The sequence below is a fragment of the Pinus tabuliformis genome, chromosome 8 (assembly GCF_031772625.1).
Source record: "Pinus tabuliformis cultivar Carrire ecotype Pingquan chromosome 8, CPIR1, whole genome shotgun sequence".
NCBI lineage: Eukaryota > Viridiplantae > Streptophyta > Pinopsida > Pinales > Pinaceae > Pinus > Pinus tabuliformis.
Genome location: NC_142294.1, coordinates 1,310,425,564 through 1,310,447,368, shown reverse-complemented (window position 1 = coordinate 1,310,447,368; position 21,805 = coordinate 1,310,425,564). Strand labels below are relative to the sequence as shown.

The 21,805-nt window shown below is 37.2% G+C and overlaps 1 protein-coding gene across 1 annotated transcript; it reads right to left on the bottom strand.

The window, feature by feature from the left end:
* Positions 1-2,617: 2,617 nt before the first annotated feature.
* LOC149240297 (uncharacterized) lies at positions 2,618-4,096 on the bottom strand. Its single transcript, XM_089367278.1, has 2 exons — positions 3,246-4,096; positions 2,618-3,156 (listed from the first exon to the last, which is right to left on the bottom strand). Exons 1-2 carry the CDS (start codon positions 3,963-3,965, stop codon positions 3,145-3,147), a joined length of 732 nt encoding a protein of 243 aa, XP_089223404.1. The 5' UTR covers positions 3,966-4,096; the 3' UTR covers positions 2,618-3,144.
* Between the last annotated feature and the right edge of the window lie 17,709 nt (positions 4,097-21,805).

Sequence of the window (21,805 nt, the reverse complement as noted above, 5' to 3'; positions counted from 1 at the left end):
TTGTTATATACAATAGGAGTGATTGTTCAGTTCATCTCCCGATGACTGTTCACATTCCTAATTTATTTATTTATTTACAAATTCCCCCAATCATGAAGATTAGGTGTCAACAATTGCCTTCTCCAGTAGAATCCTATTCATGCTTTTTTAACTCTATTTTGATTAAATACAAACGTCATTTGCATTAATGAATTAGATGAATCCTGACCATCGATCTCAAGTGAGGTGAGATCTAATGTCAACTGATTATCACTTTGGAGATTAGGGTTATGGATTCAGTCAACAACTCAATCTTATAAAAACTTATAAAAACTAGGCTAGGTAAAATAGGAAGACACACAAGAGACATTAATAACTTGAGACACAAAGGACTATGACTTAAGGAGATCTTAGCAAGGGTGAAGGAGGACTTTCATCTAGAGAGTAGCTCAAGGGAGGAGAGTGCAAGCAGATTGCAACAAAACAAGAGGAGGATAACCCAACAGCTAGACAACAGGTTTTTTTTACGGACAGTTTGCCCAGTTTTGCTATAGCTTGTAATTTTCTCAGCAGACACATTAATTCTCAGGTTAGGAAAGCGCTTCTAAGTTTTGATCTTATTTAATAAGAAGCTGATCTTAAGGGTAGAAATTTGTTTGCATGTGTAAAATTGATGTCTACTTGCTTCTGCTGATTTGTATTTTATTAACTGTTAAAGTCCCAAATGTGCAATTTATTTAATAATCTGCAGTTTAATTTAGTTTACCGAAAGGAATTTACTATGAAATATTTTGTCTGTTTGTTGGGTCTAAGAAAATTCAACAGATGTTCTCTTCATAAGGTGAAGTAGAGTCATCAAATGGCAGGTGAAAATAATTATCATCCCAGAAATGACAAATTTCCATATACCAGTCATCACAATCATCATCTAAATCCAATAAAATATGGTCATAGAGTAAACCTGGCCGGTCTCTTTCATCAACATTAGCATTGGCATTTTTTTTAGGTCCATTAGGTTTTGAGAATAAAAATTTTCATGGCTATAACATAGAGGATATTGATCGAAAGCACAACATATAATATACCAAACCAAACCTATGAAAATCCTCTATCCAGCGGTGTTGATCTGATGGCAATCTGAGAAACCTGTCACAAGATATCAGCTCCGCGGTCTATACAGTTGTCATGAAAAAGCCCTGAAATATCTGATTTCATATCAGTGATATCTTGATCTCCCGAACTCCAATTGAGATGATTCTTTTCTTTTGAAATTAGAAGTTTTTCTGAGAGGAACTCAGATATCAATTGTTTTTGCCAAATTTTACACCAAAGCTATAGAAATCGATCGAAGTGTTGCAGCCATCTTTTCTTTTGTTCCTCTGAAAACCTGTAAAATAGAAAAAAAATCTACCCCGTTTGTGACCCAAAAAAGTGCTCTGATACAAACTGCTAAGCACCTAAACATCTATTATTATTCTCGTTAGGTACCTCCACTAGTTACTCCATATTATCCTCCTAAGTACACTACAAAACAAATCAAAAAGGGAAGAGCACAGTTTGAATCTATGTCATTCTAACACATACACAGGTAACGCAGACATGTTATCAATGAAAGCATTAAAGATGCAGGAAGGCAAGACGAAAAGCAAAAAAGTGGAGGGACATGCATATCACTCTCTATATGTTCCTAAAAAACAGATTCGAATGGAGAGCTGTGGTGGATATAGATGGATTATTTTCAGTTTCTTCAGATTCTATTATATGTATTGTATGTTTCTTCAGATTCCATTATATGTTTTTAAATGTTGAATTTCATCATTAACTTTCATACCATTCAGAAAAACGGTCCTAAAGATCAACCAAGTGATGAGGGACAAAAGGTAGCAAATTTGAACTAGTTATAAGAATGGTTGCTAACTCCTTACCAAGTTTTTCAAATCCAAGGCTGCTGATTCTGATCCATTTGGCTTCTAGAATGCTTCTTGCCAACATCCCAAGGGGCAAAGCAATTATGCAACAGATCCTCTTAGATGTGCACACCTTACTGTAGATGTTGTACTGAAAACTCAAAATTATATAAAGAAAACAACAAGAAAGCATTTACAAATAGTTTAAACCCTATAAAACCAAACATATAAATAGTTCCCATCCCTCCTCTGTCTAGGGAGTCACCTGGTCTGCCTCTTTCCCTAGAGGTAAGGTTCCATCCAAAACAAGTGGCTATTTGGAAGGCACGTGTAACAAAATGTTGACAGACTTCCTATGAATGTAGGACGAAGGACAAGTGAGCAGCCAACCACATTGGGACGACGGAATGTGCCAATGATTTTTTGCCTCCTCAATCATGCATCAGAAGTTGTGTTTTAGAGTAGTGGCTAGGGTTCTGCTTTACAAGAGGCGTGATTGGAATGCATTCCATTATCACTAGGAATGGTCTTTGATACCACTAGCAGTAGTAAAAGTCATTACCACACAATTTTTTCCTAAGCAAAGAAACAGATACCATTAACAAAGCACAGACAGAAAGTGTGCATACTAGTGTCCAATTTTTGGCTTGGATTTGAAATGTGTTAATTCCAGATTAGTCTCAGATATAGCTGATCTGGAAATAATCAAATCACGCTACTGTAGAAACACATACAAATTTAAGGTCCCTACATTTGGGATTTGAATATTTCCTTTTACAAGTTATCCATGATTCAAACAGTCAGAATTTCACATCTATCCCATCACATTTTAAAGAGAGAGAGCAATGCATGATCATCGCAAAGCTACTAGCAAAAAACAAATTATCTGGTGATGAGAGTTTTTTCATCTTTCAAAAACCTGTTTACCTGATGCATTCTCTGTGATTGTATTACAACTGAGTACCCTTCATTACAGTCACAACTGAGCATCCTTCAATAGTGCATGTTGATTGTGATTGTGGTGTGACAAAAAACTGGCCAAAACAAGATCCCAGACCGGAACTGACTGTGTCGTGATTATCTTCTATATATACTACTTCCCACTCATTACTCATGTGGGCTATAGGGATCACGGCAGTGGATCATAACAGACTGATGATCCCTTGGTGAATGTTCTCAAACCTCTTTCAATCAACCAGAGCAACGCAATACAATCTAACCCTGACCAAAACAGAAAACCTTGTGGCGGGGCTTCATCCTACGCTCCAAGCTGTAACAAGACACAAACAGAGGATATGAAAAAATAAACTTTGCAGGAAGCCCTGCAGTATGCATAAAAAAGTCCATGTTCTTTTGCACCTTATCCATGGAAGCTTTTAATATAAGTGGGTGCCTCCTCACAAGCTCCTTGATATCATCTTCAAGGAGGCCAAAACTTGTCAACTGCTTCAATTTCTTTTCCCAAAATTCAGGCCCGTTTCGTTTAGGTAGAATATAAGGTGCCAATCTGAAAATACTTGAGACATTAGCCTCTGATCCAAACAGGTTTTGAAGATACTGGATATTGGGACGCAGAGTTTTCTCGAGATTCGCGTTAAGAAATCTGGATCCATTAGATATGGCATTTCCCAAGTCTTGTGCAGAAAGGCCCAATGTTTTCATTAACTCAATCTTGGGTTTCAACTGCCGATCAGCATTGAGAAAAAGAATAGCTGGGTTTCTGGTAATAGTCTTCGTTACCTGGTGCTCTGTGAATCCGGAATCTCTCAGTAACTGTAGCGCTTGTTGGGCTGTATGAGCTGACCTCGCCGCAACCAAGGATGGCCTTGCTTTAAGGATAGTTGAGAGCTCAGACTGACACAAACCACATTCGTTGAGTAAGAATTCTGAAACGGGGCATGTGTTATCGGCTTCAGGGTAGCTTGTGGACTTGTCTTTATCAGCGATAGTTGTAGAAAATCGTGATAATTTTAACAAAATAATCCGTAGAAATGGTGAAGATGGTGCTGCAACAGCTGCCGCCAGGGAGTGACGCTGAGATCCCAAAGATGAAGCCAGGTACTGGGCGAACATGGTCATTGCTGAAGATATGAAGTTAGGGATTTCTCCAATATGATCCCATAACAAATCGCTTCAAGGAGGATTGGTGTGATTCGTATAGAGATAAACATGTTTGTTTATTATATGAAAGGGAAGGGGTTTAGGGCACGAAAGATATAAGTTATCAATCACTTCGCTGAGTATACAAGTAACAACAAAAACATCAACCACCTAAGATAACAACAACAATAATCATTATAAACAACGAACACGACAACATATAATCTCCACCAACATTGACCATAAGCGCCAACACAAAGTGAAATAGATTTGGGACCCTCATAGTTGGTCATGCCAAACTTCACAAGAGGATCTATCCAACACCATTCATCAAAAAACCATGTCGAAACCTGTAAAACTAGGGCACCACTGGAACGATATGTCAGAGAGTTGCAGACCATATGAAGTCCTCCCACAAACACCAAACACAATTGGCTCGAGCTTCATCCCAAAAAATGCCAACTGTTAACACCAAACACCATGACAGCCACCAAACGGGAATAAAGGTCGGCAACCAAACATCAGAGATAGAGCAAACAATGCATAGTATGCCTACTGGACCAATACTCCAACTGCAGAACCGTCCAAAAAGTGCACCCAAAAGAGGCCACAAAAGACAATCAGACCAAACAATCCGCACCATACCCATGCACCTCAAAATAAGATAAGACCAAAAAAACAAGAGACATCTCCAGTTAGTCAAACATAGGGATCAAGGGGTTCAAGGAGCTTGCAAACATAGTTCTAGTAGGGTCTACAAAAGGATCGGTGAGATCCCCAGAATCTCTACCAAAAACCAAAGGTTTTTCCACTTGACACAGGCGTGCATCCATATCATTGACCTTAAATCTCACATTTCTGAGAATTCGCTTTATGTCTTCCAAACCAAAGAAAATGTTGTAGTTATGGATATGATTGTGTTTAAAAACTAAGTGAAACAAAGAATTCAAGTAAAAAAAATTGTTTTTTGTTTTTTTTTTTTTTTTGTTTTTTTTTTTTTTTTTTTTGCATTTTGTTAGGGTTTGGAACCCCTAGAAAATTTGCATTAATAACCCTTTAGTCTACAAAATAGGGGTATTCCCCAGGTTCTAGATTCCAGAACTATAATCTCCCTTCACACCTCCAAGGATACAACATCAAAGATAGAAGCAATGGAGTCACCTACAAATGGTTGATGTCATTTGATCCCCACTTGACCAAAACCACCCCAATGACTAACCATGTGTTGTCGGGGAACCATAATTGCCAACACCAAGAGACTTTGCAGATAGCCAACTAAAGAGCCGCAATTTACAATATGAACCAATAGACAAACCACTGAACCGTAAAGACTTGACCCTAGGACAAGAGTATCATCCACCAAAGACCAGAAGAGAGGCTATAATGTAGTAGTTGATCACTGGGACACACCCAAGACTACAAGACCAACCCCAAGAAACAAATTGAAAGGATTGAATTTGTTTGATACCCAAGTTCCTCGACTCGACCCCAGAACTGTAGCAGCAGGGGCAACAACCTCTAAAACAACATGGTAAAGGGCAGAAAGTGCAAAATATAACCTCTAGCCACCAACAATTGATACCATGATGAAAAAAATACAATTATTGGGAGACCAATCTATAAAACGAACTTGCACCCATTGAAGCAATATAGATCAACACTTATAGCCAAAGTGAAAAATGACTAGAATACCAACAGTCGTAAACCAACACCAAACAAGGGTATGAGATACCTAAGAATTATGACTCCCAAAGATGCACATTTAACAGAACTGCCACCAACTCAAAAACCGACCCTTGCATTGTAGAGTGCAAGAAGAGAACGAAATACATGGTTGTGTCGCACTAACCACCATGGATAATACCAACATAGAAAATAGACAGAAACTCCTTGAATTGCCACCACTACCAACACCACAAGGGGAGTATTAATATGCACCATAAAATATACTATTAAAACCTCACAACAGATAACCATAAACCCAGAAGTGTGGGGGTGGGTGGTGTACCTCACATCCATTGTAACTCACAGGTCCACTTCGCCAGTCCACATGCATGAATTTAATGTGAGGGGATGTCAAATGTATATCCCAAATCCCACCTCCATCATCTTGCCATGCCATGTGCATTGATTGCCAGATGTCTAGCTTCATTACGAGTTTCAATGGGTTCATTAATGTCATAGCAGGATTAGTTAATGGCACCCTCGTCGGAAGATATCTATATGAGGAAGCTTTGTTTGCATCCACCTTATGTTTTATAAGATGAATTTCAGTATGTGTATTATTTGAAGGCTGTGATTCATTCAAATTAAAGTTCTTACACTTGCACCCCAAATTTGCTAATAAATTTTCCACCCTATTCCCTCCATGCCGAGTATGATGAACAATAATGCAATTGAACTTTTGTATCAAACCATTTATACTAGAAACAACATCCTCAAATCTCCAGTAATGCACTATTTTATGAACAGGTTTCTCGTTCGAAAGTTTTTGTATACATTGAAGTACTACCTGAGAATCACCATCCACTTGCAATAACTGTGAACCTTCTCGGATAGCAATAATAAGGACTCTCTCCACAGCCAGAATTTCAGCTAAATTATTGTTGCAATCCCACAAGAAATCAAAAAATTTTGTAATGGCCGAGAATTTTCATCCCTGAAAATCCCTCCATAGCCTGCAACCCTTGGGTTCCCTTTGCAGGCCCCATCAAAGCTCATCTTGATAAAGGAGCTCAAGGGTGGAGAATAGGAGTTAGAAATTGAAGGATAAAATGCTTTCGCCTATGGAAGTGAAGAAGGGATCATTGAAGGATCCAAATTGAGGTTTTTCATGATAACTTCTTCAGAATCCTCCACCTACCTATTATCCGTAGACCAAGGAAAGACAAGAATGGTCTCTCAAATATTCAATATGATCAAGTCCTTGAGCACCAAAGTTGATTGATTCTTTGGGCCAAAATTTTGAGAAATCCTCTCTTTCCATAAGTTCCAAAGAATAAAACCTAGTGCAAGCATCCAATCATGAGAAATAATAGAGTTCTTAAATTTCTGGTAGTACTATTGATCCAACATAATCTTAATATTCTCTGGGAAGGGGTGCTCCATGCCAAAAATATGAGGAAGGAGATCCCAAATTTCCACCGAAAAAGAGCATGAAAGAAAAATATGTTCTACTATCTCTTCAACCTATAAGCAAAGAAAAGATAAGGATGGATCCTCATATCCCTTTCTGTGAATATGATCCCAAGTAAGAAGCCCTAAGCCCATGCAAGTAATCATAAAAGGGTAGAAATTTTTGGCCACCACATTCTAACCCATATTTGAGACCACAAGACTACGTTCTCCATTTTCAAAAAAATTGCAATAAAGGAGTAAGCCTATTTTAGAGAAAAGGAGCCTATTGATTGTTGTACCCATCATAAAAAATCATCATTCTAAGAAATCCTAATATGTTTATCTTCTAGTGTCTTTTAAGATCCTCCCATGGTAGTGTAGTGGAAGTAGGAGTCCAATCATCTTTGTATTTCCATTGTCGCCATAATTGATTATCCTCCAGAGGTTTCCAATAATTAGCAACCCTCACTGCACCTAATGAGTGGGTAAAAAAATAATAGAACAAAGATTATCTTTATCATCCAAACAAGGTAATTGCTACTAGACATCCTCCCAAAACAAAGTTGTCTCCCCTACTTTTATATCCTAGAAAGCATGTTTTCTCACTACATCCTTATAGCCTTGAACCCACTTCCAAATACACAAACCTAGAATATTACCATCAAAGTGCAATCGATCCTCCTATTTATCCAATGGGGACATACTTACAGAGCCATATGCACTTCCATAATTCACGACCCCCCCCCTAACCCAAAGCCACAAAATTTTCATACCAAAAGCTTTACTAACCAGTTCAGGGTCCCGTAAGCCTAATCCACCAATAGATTTTGGTTTGATCAATTTATCCCAACCTACAAGTGACTAGTTTCTAGCTTTAGTAGAACCTCTCTAAAGAAGATCACACCACAAGGACTGAAGCCTATTATAGGATGTTTTTGAGATTATCATCACAACCAGTTGATAATTTGGTAATGCCTGCAAGATTGATTTAGTAAGAACCAATCTTCCTGCAAAATTGAGAGCATGAAATGTCAATTATTAACTTTCAAGGATATTCTAGATAACAGGTCTTTCCAACAAGATACATGGTTTTGATATAGCACCAGTGGACCCAAATATTTAGAAGGTAACTAAGCCTCACGAAATCCCAATATTCAAGTCAAATGACTCTAAATAGAATCTTGACAATTAAAACATAAAATGTTGGTCTTGTCTTTATTAACTAGCACTAGTAGAAAATGAGAAATTAGTGACTAGGTGACTAAAAAAGTTAGTCACCGCAACTTTTCCAAGTGAAATACTACAAAAAATGAGCAATCTTAAGTGACCGTGTAGAAGTTCCCACTGTAGATCACCTGATAATGCAATGTACTAAAGCAAAATACTAGATCTATTTCTACAACAAACTTTGTGGAAGCTTAATCAATTTGAGCTAGATCAATCGGAACACATATAACAGAGAATGAGAAATCAATCACACATGAAACACAAAAGAATACTTTGGGGAAAGCCTCAGCTAAAAACCCTGATCTCTGTATTGTCATACAAGTGGAAATATCTCTGGATTACACAAAGCTTTAGCTCACAAGCTATTCAACTCTCACTAATATCCCTCAATACTGCTCAGAGATTGAATAGACACAACATATGCCTTCCCTCAATCCTCCAAGCTTCCTATTTCCTTGCGCAGTTTTTCCTGGGGTCCAATGTTGCCACCTGTGCGAAGTTTGGCCTCACACAACTCACTAAACTCAGAAATAACTGCACAATCCTCAAGGAATGAATTCCTTCTACATGCAAGAGATATCCTCAATGGAATATTCCTGTAACTGATAGTACATTGTACCATCATCTGATCTCAACTAGGTCTCTGACTAAACTGACATACAGTAGTTATTTATGAGAGAATATTCAGCTATCTGAAGTGCAGCAGTTACATGTATGCATGCATTAACTAACTGAACTCACAATTAGTTCCTCCAACTGTTGGAACTAATCTAACTGGACTTAACTTAGTTAATTGAGCTAACTAATTACAACTCAAGGTACAACTCATCCTCATCTCTTTAATTAAGGGATAAATTCCTCAATCAAAGGGATAACTGTTGCATGTCTTCACATTGACTTCATGTTTGATTTTCTCCAACTAATTAACTCAAGATGAATTAATTAATTATTTTTCAAACAGCTGCTAAGATCAAATTCGAATTTTAATTCTCAATTTTAGTTTAGGGACTTACTAAAATTGGAATGTATCTCGAAATGCTATTTATAGCAATGCTATTTTTAGCACTTCTATATTTAGCATTTCTTGTTGCTATTTTCAACACTCCCTCTCAACAAAAAAGGGATTATCAGTCACCCCAATCCCATCTCTGTGGTACTCAAACTTGTATTTTGACAATGCCTTAGTCAAAATATCTGCATCCTGCTCCTTAGTTGAAACATACAGCAACAACATGATCCTCTTCACCACACAGTCTCGAAGATGATGGTACCGGATATCCATGTGCTTGGAACTGTCATGAAAAACTGGATTCTTAGAGAGTTTGACACAACTCTGATTATCGCAATAGATCTCGGTTGGATCCATCCTCTGACCAAACAATCCCACTAGAATCTTCTGCATCCAAATGGCCTCGCATGTTGCCTGACTGGCAGCCATGTATTCAGTCTCTACTGAGCTAAGTGCAACTGACCTCTGTTTCCTGCTGTACCAGGAAACTACAGCTGAACCACGGTTGAAGATTCCTCCAAAAGTGCTCTTCTGGTCTGATGGACTCCCTGCCCAATTAGCATCTGTGAAGCCCTGAAGCTTCACTCCCTTTGTCCGTCTGTACCACAATCTATATTGAGATGTGCCTCTGAGGTATCTCAGCACATGCTTCGCTACCTTCCAAAACAACTTGGTAGGATGAACCATAGCTTGACTCAACTAGTTCATCGCAAAGCACAAATCTGGTTGTGTGTTCACTAGATATATCAGTGAACCCACAAGCTATTGATAAGCAGTAGCAGCTACTACCTCACTTGAAGTAGCATCCTCCTTCCTCCAGTTACTAGCTAGAGGAGTCTGCATGGGCTTGCACTTCTCCATGTGGAATTGCCTGAGTATCTCATTGGCATACTTTCCTTGAGACACAAACACTTCCCCATCCTTCTGCCACACTTCCATGCCTAGAAAGTAGTGCATGAGACCCATGTCTTTCATCTCAAACTCTCTTGCAACGTCCTCCTCACAAGACTTGATCAATTGATCATCACCTATCAAAATCAGATCATCAACATAAAGAACAATGATCAATGGCTTACCTTCTACCATGATGTGGTAAAGGTTCGCATCTGCTTCACTCTTTGTGAAGCCCAACCCGGTGAAATAGCTATCGATCCTGTTGTACCAAGCACGAGGTGCTTGCTTTAACCCATACAATGCTCTCTTGAGTTGACACACATGTGACTCATGATCGAAGGTCTCAAATCCTTCTGGCTGCTCAATGTACACCTTTTCCTCAATCTTACCATTGAGGAACGTAATCTTCACATCCATTTGATGGATCTTCCAACCCATTTGAGCTGATAGTGCCAACATCGATCTGATAGATGAGTACCTTGCTACAAGAGCAAAAGTCTCATCATAGTTGATCCCCTCGACGTATGATAAACCACGGGCAACAAACCTTGCCTTATGTTTCTCAACACTGCCATCAGCTACCTGCTTTACCTTGTAAAGCCATTGGGAACTCACCACTGACTTGTCCTCCCGTCTTGGGACAACATCCCAAACACTGTTCCGAATGATAGAGTTGTACTCCTCTACCATAGCATCAACCTAGATTGGTTGTTGCACTACTTCCTCGAAAGAAGAAGGTTTGGTCGATACAAACTCCCCAACCAGAGCCATGTAACTAGTGTACCGCTTGGGTGATCTCCGCTATCTGCGCCGAGAGGATGGCTATCCCACATTCTCTCTCACATCCAACATCAACCTGTCAGCTTCCCTTGATCGTTTCCACCCATCTTTGTAAGACTCTACATGAGTGGATGTCTCCACTCCCAGATCCTATGCATGCGGCTGCTCCGCATCAGTATGAGGCTCCTCCTCCTTTGGATCCAAACGTTCCTCCTCTGCATGCAACTTGAGCTCCCTCTCAAGTGATACTCACATGGCTTTCTGCTCGTCGAACTTCAGATCTCTGCGTACCACTGTCCTATGATTGGTAGGTAGGAACACTCGATAGTTGTGGGATGTATCAGTGTTCCCCACAAGTATCCCCAACTCAGATGTTGGATCTAGCTTCTTCTAGGCATCTTTGGTCACATGGAAATAAACCGATGATCCAAAGATCCTTAAGTGACTCACATCTGGTCGCTTCCCGGAAAAGGCCTCCACTGGTGTCTCCATTCCCAGTATACAGTGCGGGCTTCTATTCTGCAAGTATACTGATGTATTGCATGCCTCAGCCCACAAATGAAGTGGTAGGCTTTGGTCATGCAACATCACTCAAGCTGCTCCCACAATCGATTTGTTCTTCCTTTTGGCCACCCCATTTTTCTGTGGGTTATGGGGTGTCATAAACTTCTATTTAATTCCTTCTACTGCACAGAAGTCCTTAAATTGTTGGGAGACATACTCTCCACCATTGTCACTATGCAAGGCCCTTATTTTCTTTCCAGATTATTTCTCTGCCAAGGCTTTGAACTCACAAAACCTTAAGAAGGTCTAATCCTTCTTTTGCATAAAGTAGATCCAACATCTACGAGAAAAATCATCAATAAAAATAACATAGTACCTTTGTTTAGCGGTGGAGGCTGTAGAGAAAGGTCCACACACGTCTGTATGAACTCGCTCCAGGATTTCTCCATCTCTACTGTCTTGATCCTGAAAGGAAGATTTTGCACACTTACCCAAGGTACAACCTTAGCATCTATCCACTTGCTCCAGTTTTCCCTTGAGTAGTCCGGTAGAAATCTGTTGCCTGATCTTCAAGGCCCCATGGTGAAAGTGGCCCAATCTTCTATGCCATAGCTCGCCAACATCTTGGCTCTGCACCAACTCTACTTTGGAACTCAATGCAACACAATCATCTACCTTCAACTTGTAGAGATTATTTACTTGAATCCCAATTCTCTTGGTCTGTCCAGTGCTGATATGCCTCAGGAATACCTTTCCTTTACTAAATACTACATCATAGCCTTTATCTTCCGGCATAGCAATGGACACAAGATTCTTCTTCAGACTCGGTACATACTTTACATGTGTTAGGGTGAGAGAAGCTCCATGCTCCCTCTGAAACACAACTGTACCTTCACCTGAAACATGGTACTTTCCATCATCGCCCATCTTGATGCGCATTTGGAGATCCTTCTCCTCCAAGGTACTGGAAAGATTCTTGTCACCGGACATATGGAACGAGGCTCCACTATCCAGGTACCAAATACATCCCACCATGGATGAAACCATGCATGCGATGAGAGAGAAATCCAATTCAAACTATGAGGCCAGTGCCTCAACATCTAATCCCTTTGAGGATCCCTTCCTGGATTTCTTCTGTGGACAATTCGTAGCATAATGGCCCACCTCACGACAATGAAAGCATCACACTTTCGATTTGTCAAACTTCTTCCCACCATGGGAAGAACTCGATTTGGAATGGGACACCTTCCCTTTCCCTTTCCTAGCCTTACTCACTAAGGCTAGATTTTCTTCTTCATCTTGCTTTAATAAAGATCCATCTTTGGTGCTTCTTCTTATCTCCTCCTGCATCAGATTTGACCAAAGTCATTCCCAATCTGGTAGTTTCTCTCTTCCATTTACCGATTCTTGGTAGCTATGCCAGCTCTTAGGAAGACCGAGGAGAGCAAGACTCACCATGTCATCATCGGTTGTCATGATCCCTACACTTCCAAGCTCATCCCTACAGGTGGTAAGCTTGTTCGCATATGTAGAGATTGTGTCACCCTTTTCACACTTGATTTTTCAAAGCTTGTCTTTCAGCGCCAACTTCCTCTGATCATTGCTATTTTGAAATAGATCCTTCAATGTTTTCCACATTGAAAACGGTGTCTTCTTCCCATGGAGGCTCGAGAAAATGTGGTCTCAAACTCCCTCCAGGAGGATTCTCCTTGCTCTAGCCACACATTTCTTCCATTCTGCCAATTCTTGGGCATTAGCTGCTGCGGGCTTGGGGACTTCTTGATCAATGAAGTCCTTCAAACCGTTGTCCTCTAATACTGCTTCCATGTGATCCTTCCAGGCTATATAATTTGAGTTACCATCAAGGGCATACTTGAGTCTCAAACCACTGAACGCCATTGGTGAAATTGAGATGTGATAAGAACTCGATTTCTATAATCAGGAACTTCAAACTTCGAACTTCTCCCTTCTTGTATATTGTTCTTCTCTTTGATCACCTTTGCTCTGATACCATATAGAAATTCCCACTGTAGATCACTTGATAATGCAATGCACTAAAGCAAAATACTAGATCTACTTCTACAACAAACTTTGCAGAAGCTTAATCAATTTGAGCTAGATCAATCGGAACACATATAACAGAGAATGAGAAATCAATCACACATGAAACACAAAAGAATACTCTGGGGAAATCCTCAGCTAAAAACCCCGATCTCTGTATTATCATACAAGTGGAAATATCTCTAGATTACACAAAGCTTTAGCTCACAAGCTATCCAACTCTCAGTACAAACCCTCAATACTGCTCACGTACTAAATAGACACAACTATGCCTTCCCTCAATCCTCCAAGCCTCCTATTTCCTTGTGCAATTTTTCCTGGGGTCCAATGCTACCACCTGTGTGAAGTCTGGCCTCACACAACTCACTAAACTCAGAAATAACTGCACAATCCTCAAGGAATGAATTCCTTCTGCATGCAAGAGATATCCTCAATGGAATGTTCCTGCAACTGATAGTACATTGTCCCATCATCTAATCTCAACTAGGTCTGTGACTGAACTGACATGCATTGGTTATTTATGAGAGAATATTCAGTTATCTGAAGTGCAATAGTTACATGCATGCATGCATTAACTAACTGAACTCACAATCAGTTCCTCCAATTGTTGGAACTAATCTAACTAGACTTAACTCAGTTAACTGAGCTAATTAATTACAACTCAAGGTACAACTCATTCCCATCTCTTTAACTAAAGGATAAATTCCTCAATCAAAGGGATAACTGTTGCATGTCTTCACATTGACTTCATGTTTGATTTTCTCCAACTAATTAACTCAAGATGAATTAATTAATTATTTTTCAAACAGTTGCTAAGATCAAATTCTAATTTTAATTCTCAATTTTAGGTCAGGGACTAACTAAAATTGGAATGTATCCCGAAATGCTATTTTTAGCACTTCTATATTTAGTATTTCTTGTTGCTATTTTCAACAGAACGAACTAAAAACGACTAACATAAATCAGTAATTTAGCCGTGGGTTAAAATATGTGACTAGATAATAAGTAATACAACTAAAAATGACTAACATTAATGAATAATTTAGTCTAAGAACAAAATACAACTACCTAACAAGTATTGCAATAATATTAATCAATTTTTTTATGTTAGTCATCTTAATTGTGTCAAGCAATCTAAACTTACAAGTGATAGGGGATTGAAAGGTTGTTAAATATTTTTTGAAAGGTTATCCTTTCTTAAACACTTCTTCATCCTCACATGGTGTATAGGTGAGCCAACTTTGCATTATTTATCTCTAATAATTTGTAATTTTAAAAAAATAAAAAAATTATCCTATGTATTTAAAAAAATATATTCATTGAATCTAATTGGATCTAGTTCCAATTTGAAATTAATTTGAAGAGCATTTTTAATTTTTAAGACTATAATATCGAATAAAAACTACTTTAATTTCATATTAACTGACCTAGATCCATCTTAACCCCGGATCTATCAAGCGCCAAGAGGTATCCAATCTCTCGAGGTACAAACTCGTTTTTCTAGTGCAAAACTTGAGGAAATGTTTGCACCTCGAGAGATTGGATCCCTCTCGGCACTTAATAGTTATAGGGTTAATATGGATCTAGGTTGGTTATATAATACTATATAATATATATATTTTTATTTGTGTCTTTTTATTGGTCCTCTCTCTATCTCAACCCCCAAACATACACACACTCTCTCTCCCTCTCTTCCCCTTCTCTGTCTATCTCACTCTTCCCCTTCTCTCCCTCTCTATCTATATCCCTCTCTCTATTCCCTCCCACTCTTCTCTCTCCTCTCTCCCTCACTCTCTCTCCAAGACTCCCTTGTCACCTCCACTCTCTCTCCACCTTTCTCCCTCTACGTTTTTCTTGTTCCCTCCCTCTCCTGCCCCCTCCAATTCCATCTCTCTCTCCTCATCCCTATCTTCCTTCCTCTATATCCCTTATCTCCTACCTCCCTCTATCTCTCCCCCCCAAATCACACTCCCTCTCTCTCTCTCTCTCTTCACCCAACTCTATGACTATCTCGCCCCCTCCCTGTCCTTCTCCATCTCTATGTCTCCATCTCTCCCCCTTCCCCTTATATCCTTATCCCTATCCTCTCCTCTTATTTCTCTTCCCTCCTATCCTCTCTTCCTCACTCTCTCTCCATCTCTCCCTTCTCACTCCTCTCTCTCTCTCTCCACCTCTATCTCTCTCTATATTTATTCTTTCCTCCCTCTCTCTCCCACTCCAACTCCATCTCTTTCTCTCCCTCTCTCCCACTTCACTCTCTCTCCCCCCATCACTCTCTCTTTCTCTCTCTCTCTACCCTCTAACTTTTTCACTATCTCCCTCCCTCTCTCCGCCCCCTCCCCAACTCTCTCTTAAATTTGATCACATTGTATTGTGTTTAAGAAATTATCTAAATTAAAAAAACTTAATTGGTTGTAAAATATCAAACCTATATTTTGGATCAATCATATCGAAGAAAATAAAATAATGAAAACCTTTAAAAAAATCATGCACTATATTTAATCTATTATAATTAGTCAATTTGCTTGCTCTCATCCCTCGATCCTTAGCTAAGATGGATCTAAGATGGATCTATGCTGGTTCTTTATATATATATATATATATATATATATATATATATATATATATATATATATATATATATATATATATTATTATCTAAATTAAAAAAACTTAATTGGTTTCAAAATATCAAACCTATATTTTGGGTTCAATCATATCGAAGAAAATAAAATAAAGAAAAACTTTTAAAAAATCACGCACTATATTTAATCTATTATAATTAGTCAATTTGCTTGCTCTCATCCCTTGATCTTTAGCTAAGATGGATCTATGCCGTTTCTTTATATATATATTAGCTTAATTTTATTAAATAGTCCTAAAGATAGAGGGTTTAGATATATCTCCAATTGTAACATTTTCCCTTTTAGATTCAATTTAAAAAATGTTGTAAAATTAAATTAAAATAAAATATGTTTACTATGAAATAAGTTATGGTTTTTTGGCATGTGGTATTGTTAAGCCATGGTATTGGCCCATGGTATTGTGACAAAGCCGATATACAAGTTAATATCCATGGTAAAGTGAGGGTGAATATCCGTGGTTAACAATATTGTCGTATTGTTATAAAATATTTTGATGGTGAAATAATTTATGTTTTTTGGGCATGTGGTATTGATAATCCATGGTATTAACCAATGGCATGTAACAAAAACTCTTTTTTACAAGTTAATAATATCTACCATAATGTGGGGGTGAATATCCACGGTTAAGAATCTTGTCATATTGTTATAAAATATTTTGGTTGTGAAATAAGTTATGGTTTTTGGACTTGTAGTATTGATAAGCCATGGTATTGGCCCATGGTATTGTAACAAAGCCTTTAGCAAAATCAAAATATAACAAATTGAATTTTATTATCTTTATTAATTTAACTTTTTATTATTAATTAGGCCATATTTAAATGTTTACACTCATCACAATATTATTTTTAACTTCTTATTCTTTTTAATTTAGCCTCTTACGCAAAAATAACAAACTCTTATTAAAAATAAATCATTTAACCCAATTGCAATCTCTATATTTTATTTTATATCAAAAATATTTCTTTTATTTTTTCCATTATAAATATTTCTTTTCTTTTTCATTTCAAGTTTAGCGTTAGGTTCAAATAAAATATTCACAGATTACAACATCACATTGTAGCACTGCATTTTCCTCTGCCTTGTTAACATCTGCATGGAAATGCCAGAAGAAGGAAGACTTTCTTTGCCTTGTTAATATATGCTTGGAAATGCCAGAAGAAGGAAGACCATCAAGGAAGACCATCAAGGTGATCTATGGATTTCATGGGATTCGCACCCCAGATGGATTTTGCATGGGAAACACCTTTGGAGAGTATCAACGATGCCATGCCAGAAGAAGGAAGACTTTCTCTGCTTTGTTAATAGCTCCGTGGAAATTCCAGAAGAAAGAATACCATGAACGTGATTTATGGATTTCATGGGATTCGAATTGCATGGGAAACACCTTAGGAGAGTACGGTTAGATGGAGGAAGGGCAAGGTCATTCGGTGTGGATATTTTGGCCATTTGTACATGGGTATGAATTTCGACTCTGAAGAGTTCTTCCTAGTTAATAAAAATTTCCATTTAATAAATAATAATAATTTATAAAAATTAAAAATTAAATTTAAGAATAAAAATAAAATTATTCTAGCCGACCTGTGTTGTTCCTTAAAATTGTCTCCCTCATGAGTATTTATTATTTCCAATCTGCTCTTCTTTTATCATCATTCTCAAACCCTGATGATGGATCCCATTTGGGATTTAAAACGTTGGTGTAAAAATGCTCTTACTGTGGATTCTGCGGTCAAAGATTCAAAAAGTTCTTATCATCATTCTGATGATGGATCCCATTTGGGATTTAAAACGTTGGTGTAAAAATGCTCTTACTGTGGATTCTGCGGTCAAAGATTCAAAAAGTTCTTCCTTTTTACTAAAGATTACCCCAGATGGATTTTGCATGGGAAACACCTTAGGAGAGTATCAACAATTAGATGGAGGAAGGGCAAGGTTATTAGGTGTGGAGATTTTGGCCATTTGTACATGGGCATGAATTTCAACTTAGTTCTTCCTTTTTACTAAACATTATTTTTTGTTCTTATGGTAAACAATTTCAAGGGTTTATATGATCAAAGCATACAATTATATGATCAAAGCATAAATTTCATCTAGGGTTGAGCTTTTAATGATCATGATAGTGCAGATGTTCATTGTGGACAACTATATGATCAAAGCATAAATTTCAACTTATGGTAAACAATTTCAAGGGTTTATATGATCAAAGCATACAATTATATGATCAAAGCATAAATTTCATCTAGGGTTGAGCTTTTAATGATCATGATAGTGCAGATGTTCATTGTGGACAACTATATGATCAAAGCATAAATTTCAACTAGAGTTGAGGGTTTAATGATCATGATAATGTAGATCTTCATTGCGGACAATTGTATGATCAAAGCATAAATTTCATCTAGAATTGAGGGTTTAATGATCATGATAATGCAGATCTTCATTGCAGACAACAATATGCAGATCTTGATTGCGGCCAACAATTCATTAAAAGACAAGACAATGCAGATCTTGATTTCGACCAACAATTCATCAAAAGACAATGCACAAGTAAGAATTTTGCATGTCCTTATTGTACAAAGGGTTTAATGATTATGATAATGCAGATCTTGATTGCGGCCTCCCTAACTTTTCTAGGGTTAGAATGCATGAAATTTTATTATTTCTTTTCACCTTTTTTAGTGGTTGATTGTGTTAAACATTTAACATGTAATGTTTAACATTTAACATTTTTAATCTAATGTCAGCCCTATTTAGAAATCAATCTAATTATTATTGTGTATAAACACAATATATATTTTAAAATATAAAGAGGTTTAGGAACACTAAAAAATAGATATGGTAAATAATTAAAAATATAAATAAACTCAAGTTATGTAAATAAATAAAACCTCTTTTTATGCTTACTCCAAAGCTATGGTAAATAAATAAAAATATAAATAAACTAGAAGTATGGTAAATAAATAAAACCTCTTTTTATATTTAGTCCATAAACCTCTATAACAAAAGAAGACTAAAAAAAGAGGTTTTATTTAGGTGAAGCCTATGGGCCAGATACCAATTTAATACCACGGGCTAAATACCATGGGCCAAATACCATATTTATAAAAGAGGTATGGTAAATTACTAAAAATATAAATAAGTTAGAGGTATGGTAAATAAATAAAACATTTTTTATATTTACTCCGTAATTCACTTTATATTTACGAACACTCAAAAATGAGGTTTTAGTTAGGTGAAGCTTATGGACCAAATACCATCAACCAAAATATTATTAATACCATGCAAAAAAGCATTATTAACCCTAATATTAATATTAATATTAATAAAAGTAAATATGACACATGGTATTGACCCATGGTATTGAGAACCAATGGTATTCAAGTGGGATGTAGCCTATTTAAAGGGAGGAATTAAACTAGCGTAGATCCATCTTTAATGTGGATCTACTAAGTGTCAAACTAGAATAGAGTGAAAAAAGATTTGATCCCTCTCCGCGCTTGGTAGATCCAGGGTAAAGATGGATTTCTGTAATGGAATCAACCATGCCCAAATTCAAAGGGCTCGAGTGATGCAAGAAAAAAAATTCTGGTAAGATGCAAATACTAGACCTTCCTCAAACTTTGTTACATGAAATTAGAATTTCTTGTGATCATGAACATGAACATAAAATATTTTTTGTTTCATATTTTTTTTTTTTGTAAGGCTGGGGTGGGACTCTTCGATTTACATGTCCATTATGTACCCCTCTACGGGGGCAGGGTAGCCCAAGATTTGAACCCAAGATTTGAACCCAAGACTTTCGGTTCGGTGAGACTTCATTTCCACGGCCCTTGCCGCTTGAGCTACCCCATGTGGACATTTTCTGTTTCATCCTTAAATATGATCTCAATGCATATTGTTTTAAACCATGTTACTACATATTAATTAGAATATACTTAGATCCATTAAACCTTACAACTCTCCAAAGCTTAGGTTAATTTCACCTAAAAAGAAGGAACCTGAATGACTTTTGCAATTTAGACTCAATGCTTACAGATAATGATTAAAAATGGAAGAACCCAAATAGTATGATAACTTTTACCCACCCATCAATTTCCAAGACCTTTTCTATTATTCTAAACCTAAACAGGGAGAGTAGAAGATGAAAATCAGTGTGGATGAGGTAGACCCTAGCCTCCTTGATACTTTTCAAAAGTTGGGCATGCCCTTGACTAGAAGTAGAGATTGACCAATGTTGTTGTAGATGTTTTTTGACATTGTTTTCATTGCTACCATGCATAGGTAGACTCTAGGCAGTTGAGGTTATCTTTTTTCCGTTATAAGAGGTAATTCGAGAGTATCTTGATCTAGTTAGGAAGTAGCTTGGCAGGTTTGTTCCTCCTGCTGATAACTATTACGCTAAATTGTATTTTTTTTTTAAGTGATAGTTCCTTTCATTAAATCCCCAAGCACACTTTGTCACCCATTGAAATATCCACTTATTTCAGGATGAATGAGACAGAGACTAGGTAGTTTGAGAGGATTCTTATTATTGTAGATTAGAGGAGGTCTATGAGTTGAGAGGAGTTCTCTAACATATGGATGCACTGCACCATTTTATGACACCAACCATATCCATGCCACAGTAGTGGATCTCTATTGCACCAAGGGAGCAACGATAAAGTATTACACTGTAAATAATTGGTATGTTGGGGATGAGGAATACAGATGTGGGATTTATAATTTTATTATGAAAAAAGTTTGTGAGATGGAGACAAATCAAAGACTTTGTGGATCTAAGTAGAGACTGGTTTGAAAATCACCTAGAAATACTCAAGCATTGTTTGGAAAGGTGATGATGTAATTGGAGAGTTCTATTCTGTTGCCTTGAAAAATAGCTTTCAATAGGGGGGACAAATATGGTCCATATAGGGAAGAATTGCAGGTGTAGGATTGTTTCTAAAATCATATTTATATGCAAGTCAAGGAACTACTATAGAGGATTAATGCAGGTGAAACCAAATTCTCATAGTGCAAGGGATTTTTCAGTGTGATTCGATGCTCATCGGTGACCAAGCAGCTGAAAATACTTATCGTTACATTTACGTACAATTTGAGTTGCATTCTAAAGTCTCTAATTTCATTTATTGATACAATTTGAGTTGCATACTAAAGTCTCTAATTTCATTTATTGATAGTCCTTCTTATGTCCTTGTCTCTCTTAATTTCATTGTGGTAGGATTAGAATGGGTTAAAAAATCAAGCATATCATTGAGTAAAATAGATACCCACATGTCACTACATGTCATTGTGCATACTCTTTGTTTTTGATACAATTACAAGTGAGCGATATGATGTTTGCATAACTAAAAATCTTAGCAGGCATGATGAATCCAGTCTTAGCATGGATATCAAAACCAAGAATCATAAAATATCAATAAATTTTTGACACGGAGTAAAAAACACAATAAAAGATTCTATGTTAACACTGTCTATTTAGTGCAAGATACTACTAATATTTTATAATTTTCAAAGATGGTGGATGTCATGAAGATTCCCTCAAGCAAAGCTATTAACTTGAACATAAGATAGTCAATGCAACTATCTAC